At 36.2% G+C, this 13413-nt stretch overlaps 1 protein-coding gene across 2 annotated transcripts in view; it reads left to right on the forward strand.

Moving 5' to 3' along the window:
- Positions 1 to 13413, forward strand: part of HNMT (histamine N-methyltransferase) — a 53046-nt gene that overhangs the window by 25127 nt on the left and 14506 nt on the right. For both annotated transcript variants that reach the window (XM_027591475.1, XM_027591476.1), the window contains 3 exons: positions 5401 to 5508; positions 6530 to 6660; positions 9099 to 9192. In XM_027591475.1, coding sequence (XP_027447276.1) covers positions 5401 to 5508; positions 6530 to 6660; positions 9099 to 9192 — 333 coding nt within the window. The remainder of the gene's footprint in view (positions 1 to 5400; positions 5509 to 6529; positions 6661 to 9098; positions 9193 to 13413) is intronic.

Here is a 13413-nt window from a genome sequence, read left to right on the forward strand (position 1 = left end):
AAATAACCTATAATTCCACCACTTGAGATAACCAATGATTGTAAACTGGTGCATATCTTTCTAAACACTGTACATTGAAACGAAGTACTCTATAACATTTTGACACATTTGAATTTTCTCAACTTTGCTTGTTTCACATATTAACCAACTGGGAAAATCAGTTACATCATCATAAAATGCACAGACTCTAAAAGAAGGATAGTATATTGAAATAGAGTTGTTTAATCATTATAATTTTTCCATTTGTCACAGGAAACTGCAGATTTTGTTCCAAAACTTTAAGGGGAAACACATAATAAGGCTTTAGTTAACCCAAACAACTGTTGGCATTTATGTAGCTGAAGGCTTAGAATGTTATAAATAAGTAGTCTACAATTGTGAGAATTATGACCAAGCAATGCCTAATAAGAGATCGTATGTAAAAAGAGACTGACTTTGAGATAAACATGTATTGCCTTTTTCCCCTTAAATGCTGTTTTCTTGGATCTCAAAGTTAGGATTTCCAGGAGGATTTGCAAAGTACAATAAAAGTGCTGGCTTCCACATTTCTTTTGTTTACCTCTGAACTTGCTGAGAATTTCTGAATCATTTGATCTATTCATTTCTAGTTTACTTTCTCCCATTCTTTTGGCACATTAGTTTGGCTTGTGTGCTAAAAGCATTTATAGGGTGCTTAATGTCTGATAGTGGAACACATTCATAATGTTATGGCTCCTACTAAGGAAGATTCAGTTGAGAAAGAAAGAACAAATGGTCTCCTTCCTTTTTTTTTCTTTCTTTTTTTAGTTTTTGTTTTTTGTTTGTTTGTTTGAATCTCTCATTGCTGGCTCATGGTACTACAGTTCAGATAACCCCTCACATGCTTTTCAGTGATTGATGATCAAACCTGCTCAGTTGTTCAATCTAGCATTTTAGAGTCCTTGATACTTTTTAATAAACTCATTAGAATCAAGTCTTTGCTAGTGAATAAAATAAGTGAAGTAAAGCAATAATTTAGATTAGGGAACACAAGGTTTTATCTTGTTGCCAACTCCAGTCAATTGATGGGTAGTTTCTGTCTGAAGGATTTTAATGTTACTTCCAGGCTCTGTGGGAAAGACTACCAAGGTAATCAGTCATATGTAGAATAGTTCAAGATGTGTTGGAGTTAGATGATGTAAGGAAGTGAGGGGAGACAATTCCTGGCAGAAGACAAAAAAAAGCACAGAAGAACATGGTGTATGTGGAGGGCAGTGGGGGAGAAAGAACGGTAAAAATGCAAGAAATTCAAGGTTCCTGGAGCCAAAAGTTTCAAAATATGAAGCTGTGAGAGATAATAGGAAGCAGGCAGAGTGGTCTATGCTCAGTTTAAGAGCTTGGACTTTTATCTAGTTGATTAGTCAGAAGGTTTTAAGCAGGGAAGTGATGGGCTTGCTTAGCTTAGAGTTTTGAATGACTGTTGTAGTGATGGCTTTGGGGGACAAAGTTCAGCAAAGATAGGGTGAATTTTTAGGGTATTTTTGCAGAATTCCAAGGCATAGATAATTTGGGCCTGAGCAAGGATTGCTAATAGGAATGGAAAAAAGTAAGAAACATTTAGGAGGAAAATTTATGCATGGCTAGAGAAGGAGAAAGAAGGAAGGAGCAAAGCTTGGGAGACTGGATGGATAGTGAACAGTATAGGTAATGTACTAAAAAATATATTTATAACTAAATGCTAGATGTTTAGGCTAGACTATAGGACATAATACTATAGAACATCTGAACTACCTCTTTATTATTCTCTTTTTGTTGAGGAAGGTGTTCACATAAATCATTTTTTTAAATGCATGTCTCCTATTTCTGAGGGATACTAGAAAGCAAACTATGTAGGGTATGAGAACAAGGAATGTATTATATTTTGGGTGACCTCTACATCTATCTATTACCTATCATCTATCTATGTATCATCTATCTATCTATGTATCATCTATCTATCATCTAATCTATTACAATAAGAAATAATATAGTCCATTATAAATAATATATATAATATAAATATAAATAATAAACATAGCATGTGAGAATAAGTGTCTCATAAGCATGGTGGCATTATTTATTGTCAAACCGAGAATACTTTTAAGAGTGAGAGCTATAGGGGCACCTGGATGGATCAGTGAGTTGAGCATCGGACTCTTGATTTTGGCTCAGGTCATGATCTCAGGGTCCTGGGATTGAGCCCTGCATCAGGTCCCACACTTAGTGGGGAGTCTGCTTGAGGATTCTCTCTCCCTCTCCCTCTGCCCCTCCCCCCACTCTCTTTCTCCCTAAAATAAATAAATCTTTTTTTTTAAAGAGTGAGAGTTGTAGGAAGTGGGTAAATAATTAAAATTATAATTTAAAAAATATTTATTTATCGAACAGGTTTTTATTATATTGGTCAATTTATAAAATAGTTATTAAAAACTATTTGCAAAAATAATATTCTAATAATAATATTTGGTTAAAAGTTAAAGGACAAGAATAGGACAAGAATAAAACCAGATGGGACACCAGCACAACAAGCAAAAAGTATACCTGTCCCCGGCAAACAGGAAGTGTGGTTACTCAACTTATTAAGACAGAAATGGATTTTATGTGCTAATTCCTGATGAAATAGTTTCATTATCTCCTTCTGTTGCTCATTCCTTTCTGCTAGGGATCCAGCAGAGAATGCACAGAGGGTTTATGTCCATACATGGACTCACAGTCCAGAGGTTGTTAGTAAACCCATGGTTTCCATGTCTCAGGTGCTATTCTAATACTGTGCCCTCCATCATTACCCTAAAAAGAGGGACTGGCTGGCTCTGACTGTGGTAGAACATTCTGCTGGTTGGGAAAATAACAATATTGGAATATACCTTGGGGCTGTGCTAGATACATTCTGCCATCTGGGCAGATCCAAAATGTTGGGGTTCATCTTAGGGGAAGAAGAGCTCATCAAGCCCCAAGCGAAAAATTATTGCAACCTTCTGAGTTTCAAAATGTTGGATTTGGGATCCTCAGAAATGATGACTTTTTTGTTTAAAATATATGCCTAGGTTGGGGATGCCTGGGTGGCTCAGTTGGTTAAGTGTCCGACTCTTGGTCATGGTCCGAGGGTTGTGAGTTTGAGAACTGGATCAAGCTCTCAGCTGGGCATGGAGCCTGCTTAAGATTCTCTCTTTCCCTCTCATTCTGTCCTTCCCCTCCCTGCTCACATGCTCTCTCTGTCTTAAAATGTATATATCTAGGTTGATAGAGGCAAGAATAGAATTTCTGGCCTCTGGCCCTTTGGGGCAAGCTGGAATCTATTTCTCATTAGTCCACAGCTTTTCTTTATCAGCCTTTTGCCCTAGTAATTATTATTTTTTTGTCATTTAAAAATAATTACTGCAAAGAAGGAAAAAAAAACTTCTTATGCCGTTTTAGTATTTGCTATCTTTCTATTTCTTAGTATGAAGTAAGTTAGAAGAACAAACACTTTAGAGTCAGAAAAATGTGCCTTAAACTTTAGGCATATTAATATCTCCTGAGTGTCAAATTACTTTAATCAGCTTATCTGGTTGGGAATAATATTGCAGAGTTTGTGATAACTTTGTTGTCAGGATTAAGTGAGATGATCCAAGTAAAGTGCCGAGCACAGTGTTTGACAAATAGTAGGTGGCCAAAAAGTGGCAGCTAGAGTTATTACAGAAAGTATAAAAGTTTTCATGTTGGTGAGGCCAGAAAATTGTCACATAAGCTCCTTTATCCTCCATTTCAGCTTCCTTTCCACTTCTTCCCCTCCCCATCCCCACCAGCTCCTATTACCAGCACTTGGGACTCTCACGGTGCTGTTTGACTGCCCTTTTTCCTAGTCTAGCATCTTTTGTTCCTGATTTATCTTCCTCACTTCCTTTCTTCCAGACCTTCTAGTCTTATGACTTATGCTTTTGTTGCCTGCCATATCCAACCTTGTAGAGGTTCTGTTAATGTCATTTATACCAAAATGTTAAAGACTAACATCATTTTCATAGGCTAGTCTTGCCAGCACATAGATCTATTTTAGTAAAGGTAAACATCATAACCTTAGAGAATAAAATTGCAGAACTTAAGTTGGAGACATCAGCAATAGGGACAGAGGAGATATTTTTATTTTCAATGAAAGCAATAAAACTAATGAAAAGCTACTATTTATTGAGTGTCTATTTTACACTGAGTTTTATATGCATTTTCTCACTGAACCCTCACAATTAATAAATTATGTGCTATCATTATTGCTATTTTTCTGATGAGGAAAATACAGCTTGGAGAGGTAAAGCAAATTGCTAAAAGTTATACACACCTAGTAAGTGGAGAAGACAGGTTTGGAACTCAAACCCATCAAACTTATCACCATCTCTCTCACTCAATCATTTACATGGTAAGTTTTCATCAGGGCAGGTATCTTTGTGCTCTTCCTAACATTATTTGCTAGAGCCTAGTGAAGTGCTGGACACATAGTATGCAATTAATTGTTGGTGCATGAATTAATGAATGCATATCTATTCTACCATAACCTCCTTTCCATTTTACCTCACTGGAATCACCTTTTGCTTGGATGCCTGCCTTGTCGAATATTCCAAAATGCTGAAGTGCCAGTAGTCCATATATACCGTTCTGTTCCCTGACTTCATGTCTCTATCTTCCTGTCCTATCTACCTGCAATTCCTCATTTTCCCAGAAGTCTCTGAGCTAACTTCCACTTACCCTGTAACACAGAGCTCAAGGAGGGTCTCCCTCCATAAGGCTTTCCCTTTCTCTGACCTCTCCTCCTTCCTTTTCCTCACTGTCTCCTTTCCTCTCCCCACCATGGCCCAACCTGACAGGGTTCCTTTCATGCCTGTGTCTTCCACTAGACCCTGGTGTATTTGAAAGTGAATGTCTGACACCTTTTTAATCTTTTTTTTTTTTTTGTACCTAACATATTTTTCTTCTGACATATTTTTATATGCTTCTGGCCTAGCCTAGTTTATCAATTCTCAGGTGCTTTTTTTTTTCATATTTTAACATCTCTGAATTTGGGATACATCTTTCAGTTGATGGAATCTTAAAATTATAACTGACAGTGTTTTTTTCTGATCTAGTGATACAAAAGGAAGAGTTGACCGAGTCCTAGAATCAATGGCATCTTAGATTTAACATAATATGGTAATAGAAAATAAATAAAGGTTATATGAATGAAGGAAGGAATAACAATTATAGCCCTCCTCAAGTCATATTATTATTCCTACTTACAACCTACCTGTTCTGCATCATAGACAACATGGCAGGGCAACAGTTGAGCATTATTCTTTATGTTGGGTTTTCCTAGTACAAGTAAGACATAATGTACTACCTCAAATTATTCTTAATCATTTCTTTCTGGACTTACATTATATATTCCATATACTTGTCTTCTAGGTGAAATTGATCTTCAAATTCTTTCCAAAGTGCAGATTCAATATCCGGGAATTCATATCAACAATGAAGTTGTTGAGCCAAGTGCTGAGCAAATTGCCAAGTACAAAGGTACCTGTAACCCATGGTGCTCTATGTCAAATCCTATCCTGAAAGGCTTATCATCCCAAATTTGTCCCCTCAGTCATTAACAACATAGTCACTAGGGTATGTTCTTTGTAAGCTTATTGGGAAAATAAGATATTTAATTTGTTTTCTTGGCAGACATGACTAACACCTCAGAAATATGAACAGTGAATAATTAGATTTCTTTTTTTACTGACTCCTCTCTTCCCTGGTCATCAACTATTATTTTTGATGTTTATTCTTAGAGACAGAGTCATTAATTCATTCAGAAATATTTAAACAGAATCCTTGCTCTTAAAGGGTTTATGTTTAATGGATTATAGCAGGAGTCAGCAAACTTCTCTGAAAAAACACACACTGTAAATATTTTTTAGGCCACACAATCTCTCTCACAACCAATCAACTCTCCTATGGTAGCACCAAGGCAGTCAAAGATGATGCTGATAAACTGAATGTTCATATGTTCCAATAAAACTTTATAAACACAAAAGTTTGACTGTTATATCATTTTCACATATCATCAAATGTTATTCTTTTGATTTTTTTAACCATTTAAAAATCTAACAGCATAAGATATGAAAGGCATAAAGTCAGGAAGTAAAATAGTATGTTTTTAGCTTTCAGTCTATTTAGAAATAGGTGGCGAGCCAGATATGGTCCATGGGCCATGGTCTGCTGGCTCCTGGGTTACAGAATCATATCATTTGTTTTCCACTGATAAAATTCACCAGTTGATTCCCCATTAATACTGAGATAATGTAACCAATGTCTGATCAGGGTTCTCATAATTATTTCTTATTGACTCTTTCTTTCATCTCTAATTTCATTTACTACTAGAAAAAAAAATCAGGATGAACTCTCTGGTCTTCCAGAGCCACATAAAAAAGAAAAATGTGCTTTATATCTGTTATGTATATAACATTGATTGCATTAAAATTCGAAATGGAAATGGATTCTGCATTTGCAATTAAAATTGTTGGTGTGCCATCTCTTTTCTATATTTTAGAGCTTGTAGCCAAGACATCGAACCTCGAGAACATAAAGTTTGCTTGGCATAAGGAGACATCATCTGAATATCAAAATAGAATCATAGAGAAAAAAGAATTTCAGAAGTGGGACTTTATTCATATGATTCAGGTAAGAAATATTTATTGTTATATATTCTCAGAAAGATGTTTTTTTTTCAGAAATATGTATGAAGAATGCCTAATATTCTACCTTTAGGAAGAAAAATGAAAATCTGGTTTCTGATTTTACAAGTGAACATTATCTGTCCAGATTGAGGATAAAGATGTTGATAGTACTGAGAGATTCTCTGTAACATTCAAAAAGCCAATTTTTTTATACTCAAACACCTTCAGTTACTGATTTTTTTTCAATGTTGGCTTAATTAATTTTTGTAGGATTGGAAGTTCATAGATAGTTTTGAGGGCAGTAGAGTGTTAACATATTCTAGCACAGCTCTAATGGTCTGGATGGACTGATGTCCCAGAGTTTTTCTGAATCCTTTCTTTCCCTTCTGTTGATGACCTGGCTGGTGTGCATGTGACAGAAGGGGTAGGTTAGATCATTCTTAGGTCGATAAAGTTTACCAATATCAGTCAGTCATTCAGTAGGAATTTATTTCCATGATCCAGCACTGATAGTGTATTTCTTAGAAATACACTGGAGGGTTTCTTGGAAAGGGAGTGACCATTCATTAGATGTTATGGGGACGGATTTATGAGAATCACTGATATTTCTGGATAGCATATGAGTGTATGGACTTTGGGTGTTGTCTACCATCAGAAAATGTGTATATTTTAGAAATACCAATATTAACAGTAAGAGACATCTTTCCACAGTCCACAAGTGCAGTCATCCCAAAGGAATAAACTTACAAGAAATCAAAGGAAGAAATGACTCCAACATTAGTTATCCAAGCAATCCTACACCTCTGCTTTCCTAGCTGACAAAATCATTTACCTGTAAGAGAGTACTTAAATTGTCCATCAAGCCTATATTGTTTCTCTATTAGACTTAATTTCTTCCCTCCTCATATTAACTATTTCATACCTCCTTCTCTCTCCTTACACTTCCTGTAACCCCTCCACCACCACTCATTCCCAGCTGATGACCTCACTTCATACTGTATAGCACAAAGAGAAATCATCAGACGGAAAGTCATCTTTCACCCTCCAAATTTATAAACACAGCTGCATCTGTACCCAACATCTCTTTCTTTCATCTAATTACAAAAGCCTCCTTTTATCAAAAACCTGTCCCTCCACTTGTACTCTGGATCCCATTCTTTACCTGTTATAAAATGTCGCATCTTCAGAGATCATTCTTCTATTTCTCTCAAAATTTCCATGTATCTTCCTTCTTTCTTAGAGCAACTCTGCTTCCTCTGCATTACTATTCTATTCCCCTATCTTCCTCCCTGTCTAGGATACATTTTCCCTATGTTATATCTTTGTCTCTTCATTGTTCCTTATAGTCTTAACACTCTCATGACATTCTTTCAACTTAATGTTCACAGTCAACTTCAGAGAATCTCAGTATCTATTAGATCAAATTTCAGAGCATCTCTTCTGGCCCACCTCCTCTTTTTTTAGCCAGGTCACATCATAGACTGTTAGCCATCTTATGGATTATATATCTGGGTACCTATCTCTGTCATGAACAGCATGGAATGACATGATACTAAATATGGTCCCGAAGCAGCATAGGCCATGTGCAGCTCCATTTTATTTCATTCATTCATGTGAAAGGGGCGTAGTTTAAGTTGTGTTTGCTTAATGCAAAAAATTCTATCGTGGGCATCTACATAGAATATTAAATTATTGCCCAAGAGAGATGGAGATGAGATTTAAGAAGTAAGTATCTGTGGGGGTAGATTCCAGGGATGCAAGCCATTAAGGAAAATTTTCCACTGCCAATGTATAATTCTAGGCTCTGCCTGTGTTGAGTGGAAAGGCCTTTCCCTGAACTCCATCAGAGATGGTCCAGAGTTATTAAAAAGGGGTGGGTTGACCCCTAGCACCTTGTGACCAAGTATGTAACCTCATGCTTTATTCAGTCCATTTTCCTAGAGAATCTGTCAACATCAGAGCCTGCCATATTTTCTGTGATTTAAAAAAAGCATCTGTGAGCATATGGTAAAGCTGGTACAAGGGGCTTAATTTTAAAGCAATGTTCCATGAAATGGGGTCTGTTTTTTTGGTGCCAGCACCATCTTCTCCCAGAAGAACTATAATTCACAAAATATAGAGTAAGCATAGAATCGATGCCCCAATGTGGAGTGGAGACTAAGTATCTCCAGCTATAAATGTCTCTGTATTGAAGTCAGAAAGAGTAAATTTAAAACTATTTGGCTGTAATTGAGCAAATACCATAGTTTTCCCTTTTCTCAAATATTTTATCACACTATTACTTTCTTTCTCCATATAACATCTTTAATTTTTAAATTCTTAAAGTGTTTTGTTGAGTAAAACTCTCAACTTGAAAATCAAACTTTCTGATGACTATCTAGCCCAAGTAACAAAGACATTGACATAGAAAAGTGTCTAATCTCTCTTTTCTTTCATTTCTAGATGCTGTATTATGTAAAAGATATCCCAGCTACCCTAAAATTCTTCCATAGTCTCTTAGCTACCAACGCTAAGATGCTCATTATTCTTGTGTCAGGTAAATTATTTATATTCACCCTGAATTTTAAAACAATAATAGTGCATATGTGCTTGGATATATGTGTTCGAAGGCAGCCTGCTATATTTGGTCTTCATTATGAAATTCTTGACTTGGCTTCTGATCGTAGTCAATTAATAAACACAGTATTAGGAAAGTCCTTCATAACAGCTATCAATTTAGGGGGTCTAGTGGAATTAAATGTCTAATTACTTCTTTGGGGAAAATTTATCTTTGTTGTCTATATATAAATTATTTTTTATATGACATAGAGCAAATACCACTAATAGGAATTTTTTTTAATGAGGCCAAAAACAGCAAATATTTCTGTTTACCTCCTTTTTGCTTCTTGAATGTCTCTTCCCCTTCTGTGATGTTTACTATATATAAATAAAGGTTTAAATATTTGGGATGCCTTCATATTTGATTAATTTGCATTTCTAGAGCCATTATCAATATTGTTCATGGTAGATTTTCTCAAATAACTACCAAAAATTGTTCACTTGTTTTGTATTTTCCAAAGAGGGCATTTGATCATGTCACGTTGCTTCCACTATATAATAAGTACCACATAGAGAAGTCAACATGCTAATAATGAAACACTGACATTGCTGAGTTCATTAATTCATTAATTCTTTCATTCAGCAATCTTCGTGGATTGTCTACACAGTGCTAGGCAGATTGATTCTAGATATACAACAGTCTCTATCTTCCTAAGTATATACCAGACCCCTTACTCAAAACCGTATGTCACAAAATTCATCAATTCTTAAATATGAGAAATGACTTTAAGGATGGCAAATAGGGTTGTTACCTATAATTCTAGGGTTGAACTCATGTGGGAGTTTTTGCAAATGAGAGTTCCTGTACACAACCTCTTCCCTAAAGGAACATTTTGATATACTATTTTTATCTCTAGTTAATTAAAAATACTCATGTGGTAGAGTTCTGTTTTCCCATTTAGAAGGGCTTATGTAAACTGGATGCTTCCTACTAACCTCTGTCTAAATTAAGACACTTGGGTAAAGCCATTATGCTACATTTAGGAATACAAAAGACAACTTAGTTGTTACCAACGAGGGCAGTCTATTCTTAATAATCTGTATCAATAATAAAGAAAAAGTGTTACCAATAGAAATAACAGTTTATCCAGAAATCATGTATGTCTGATTTTAGGATATATTTCATATCAATAGAAGATCCCCTCTTTCTTATATTTGGTTTATTCTTAAATATTTTCAGCAGTTAAGTATTTCAGTGTCAGAAAGCAGTTTTCTATGAGTATATTTCTACCAAGAGGAAAAAGCCAGTCTAAGGTTTGACACGAATAGTCTACAAACAACTGAGAACTAAGTACCCTTATGAATACAGTATTCCACTGGCTATCTCATGAATTATATTAATACAATCCATGGTTTATTAGTATCAAGAAATGTTCAAACCAAAACAGGCACAGTGAAATATATGGTGATACATGCAGCAAGAATGCTGAGGCATTTCCTAGCTGTGTGAACTTGACCTATGAGTCTTAGTTTATTCAAGGGCTATTTCTAGATAATCACACCTACATTACATTGCATCTATGCATATATGTGGTTCATATGTACTATGTATATATATACTATGTATATATACATTCACAGGGAAAAAGCAAAGAAAGGGAGTAAAGACTCAAATATCAATTAGCTTTTTCTTAAAAAGTATTTTGACTCAAAAGATATTCAGTCAATGTAGTTTGATGGTGGAAATATTTTGCTAACTTTTTCTGTATACAGTAAAAAACTCTTCATTACTGTACTCAGCATGGGAGAGAGGTATCCCAAAGAGGACAACATTGTTCATAGACATTGTTCCTACACGTAAGAATGCAAAAAATAACAAATGTCCAATTATTAAAGGGACTCTAATGACCCCCTGCCTTTATCACATGCACTTTTCTTAGAAGAGATTTGTGCAGCTACAAGAGAAATATCATACATACATTTCTTCTTAAAGAACCACTTAACAAAAGGAGAAGATACATTTAGGCATTTTATTTTGGACTTTCCAATTATCTCCTAAGGCTAAAAGTTACAGCTTTATTGCCTCTATCAGAAGAGTTATGAAGGAAATAAATTAATTAAATATATGTAATAAAAAATAAGCCACCTAGTTCAATACAGTTTCCTTTTCAGTAAAGAAAATATTCTACTTGAAAAGGTAAATAAAATTGTCAAATATGTTGATCTTGTCATCAGTTTAGTATAAACTGAATGTCTCCAGATTCCTCAGTCTTAGGGGATCACTTATAACTTATAAATCCAGAAAAAATGATGGGATCCCTTATCCCAAGTAACTTGGGTCATCCATCCCTCTCCCCATGACTCCTGAGGATCTTGGGGGTCATGCTTACATGCTCCTTTTTTTTTTTTTTTTTTTTAAGATTTTATTTATTTATTTGAGAGAGAGAGAATGAGAGATAGAGAGCACGAAAGGGAAGAGGGTCAGAGGGAGAAACAGACTCCCTGCCGAGGAGGGAGCCCGATGCGGGACTCGATCCCGGGACTCCAGGATCATGACCTGAGCCGAAGGCAGTCGCTTAACCAACTGAGCCACCCAGGCGCCCTACATGCTCCTGATGGTTGCCAACCACTGTTTGCCCCAAACTTCTGCTGCCAGTTCAATTTTTGATTTCCTATCTCCAAACCTTGCATGTCTTTCAGCTGCCTTTTCTTATCCTGTTCTGCTTTGCTCCAAACATAGACATAGCCCTACTTCCTTCATTCTCGAAAGCACCATTCTTTGATTTTTGGGAGATGGCAAGACTGATGGAGTAGAAGGACAGCAGGTACAGAACTTAGTGCAAAGTCCCACAGCCACTCTTTTCCTAGCTTTTCTCCTGCTCAGCGGTGCCCTTCTCCCTTGCACCTACTCGTAACTTCTCCCAGACCTCACCCATATCCTCTTAGCTCACTACTTTTCCTAAGATACCAACTCCTCACTTTTGCCCTTCCATCCCTCTTATTTGTTCCTTGGAGCAGTTTAACTTCCTTTTGATCTACCTCTTTCACCTGGGTAAACCTGTGCACCTATGAACCTGTCTTAGCCACGGTATATTTCCCCAGGATAAACTGTATTGCCCCTCAGTGTATGGAAGTGGCTGCAGTTTCCTTTTTTAAGAATAGCAATATTTTCTTTGTTGCATTAACAAAGTCACTACGAATATATGGATCAGCTTTTAGAAAAATAGATCATGGCCAGTTTCCAACAGAAAAAACAAATTGAATCACAAGAAATTTGCAATCAGATTTGCCTTATATCCTTGTCAATTAACATGTATAGGATTGATCTACATCTTTATTGTTCATTTTTTCATTTGCTGATATCACTTCAAATCCCTGTCTGCCCAGACCAGTCTGTAGATAGCAACCAAGTTTGAGAATGCTTCCTGGATCATATGAGGTACCTGAGCAACTTCCCCCTTCACCCCGTATGAAAACCATTGCCCTAAACTGCCTTCTCAGCTCAAACTATAATCCTTGAAACCCCCTTCTCCATGTTTACCTCATGAAAACATTCCTTAAACTTGAATATTGCCCTAAAACTTGGAACACATATACCAAAATGGTTCACACTAAGCTCTGTTCTTATCAAGCCTCTTGCAGTCACTTTCTGGGTGGAATTTGCTTCATAATTACCTAGAAGTGCAGAAACCTGTTTGGGAAGAAAGCTTTGTTTCAGGGCAGCATTGTCATCCATAGCTACACTTCAATGCAGAAAACTGGGTGCTCATTGTAGACGATTCAGACAAACCTAGAACTAGTTACTAAATTAAATTTCCAGGAACACTCATCTAGCTAATATCTAGGCAGATAATAGTATGTCTGGATTACCATCTTGCTCTAAAGGGTCATCTTAAATGTGCCACATAGCTAAGGCTCTTTCCTGTCCATCTCAGACACTGACCTATTACTGAATTGACAAGTTATTTCTCTGAATAGACTGAATTACTGTTATTTGAGTCCCATATGGACACTCACTTTTACAATTTATTAATCATAAGATAATGAAATATGGGGTCAGTTTCCAGAATTATGCAGAAACCTGGGTTGGCTCTATGTTCCATGTGTACCATGTGTACCTAGATACCATGTGTGTTCAGCCATATTGAAAACAGTGCACAGCCTGTACTCTCAGTCCATGTTGTCTGCAGAGGATAGCTGTTTGGTAGATTTGATTCAT

This window comes from Zalophus californianus, chromosome 3, assembly GCF_009762305.2.
Source record: "Zalophus californianus isolate mZalCal1 chromosome 3, mZalCal1.pri.v2, whole genome shotgun sequence".
Taxonomy (NCBI): domain Eukaryota; kingdom Metazoa; phylum Chordata; class Mammalia; order Carnivora; family Otariidae; genus Zalophus; species Zalophus californianus.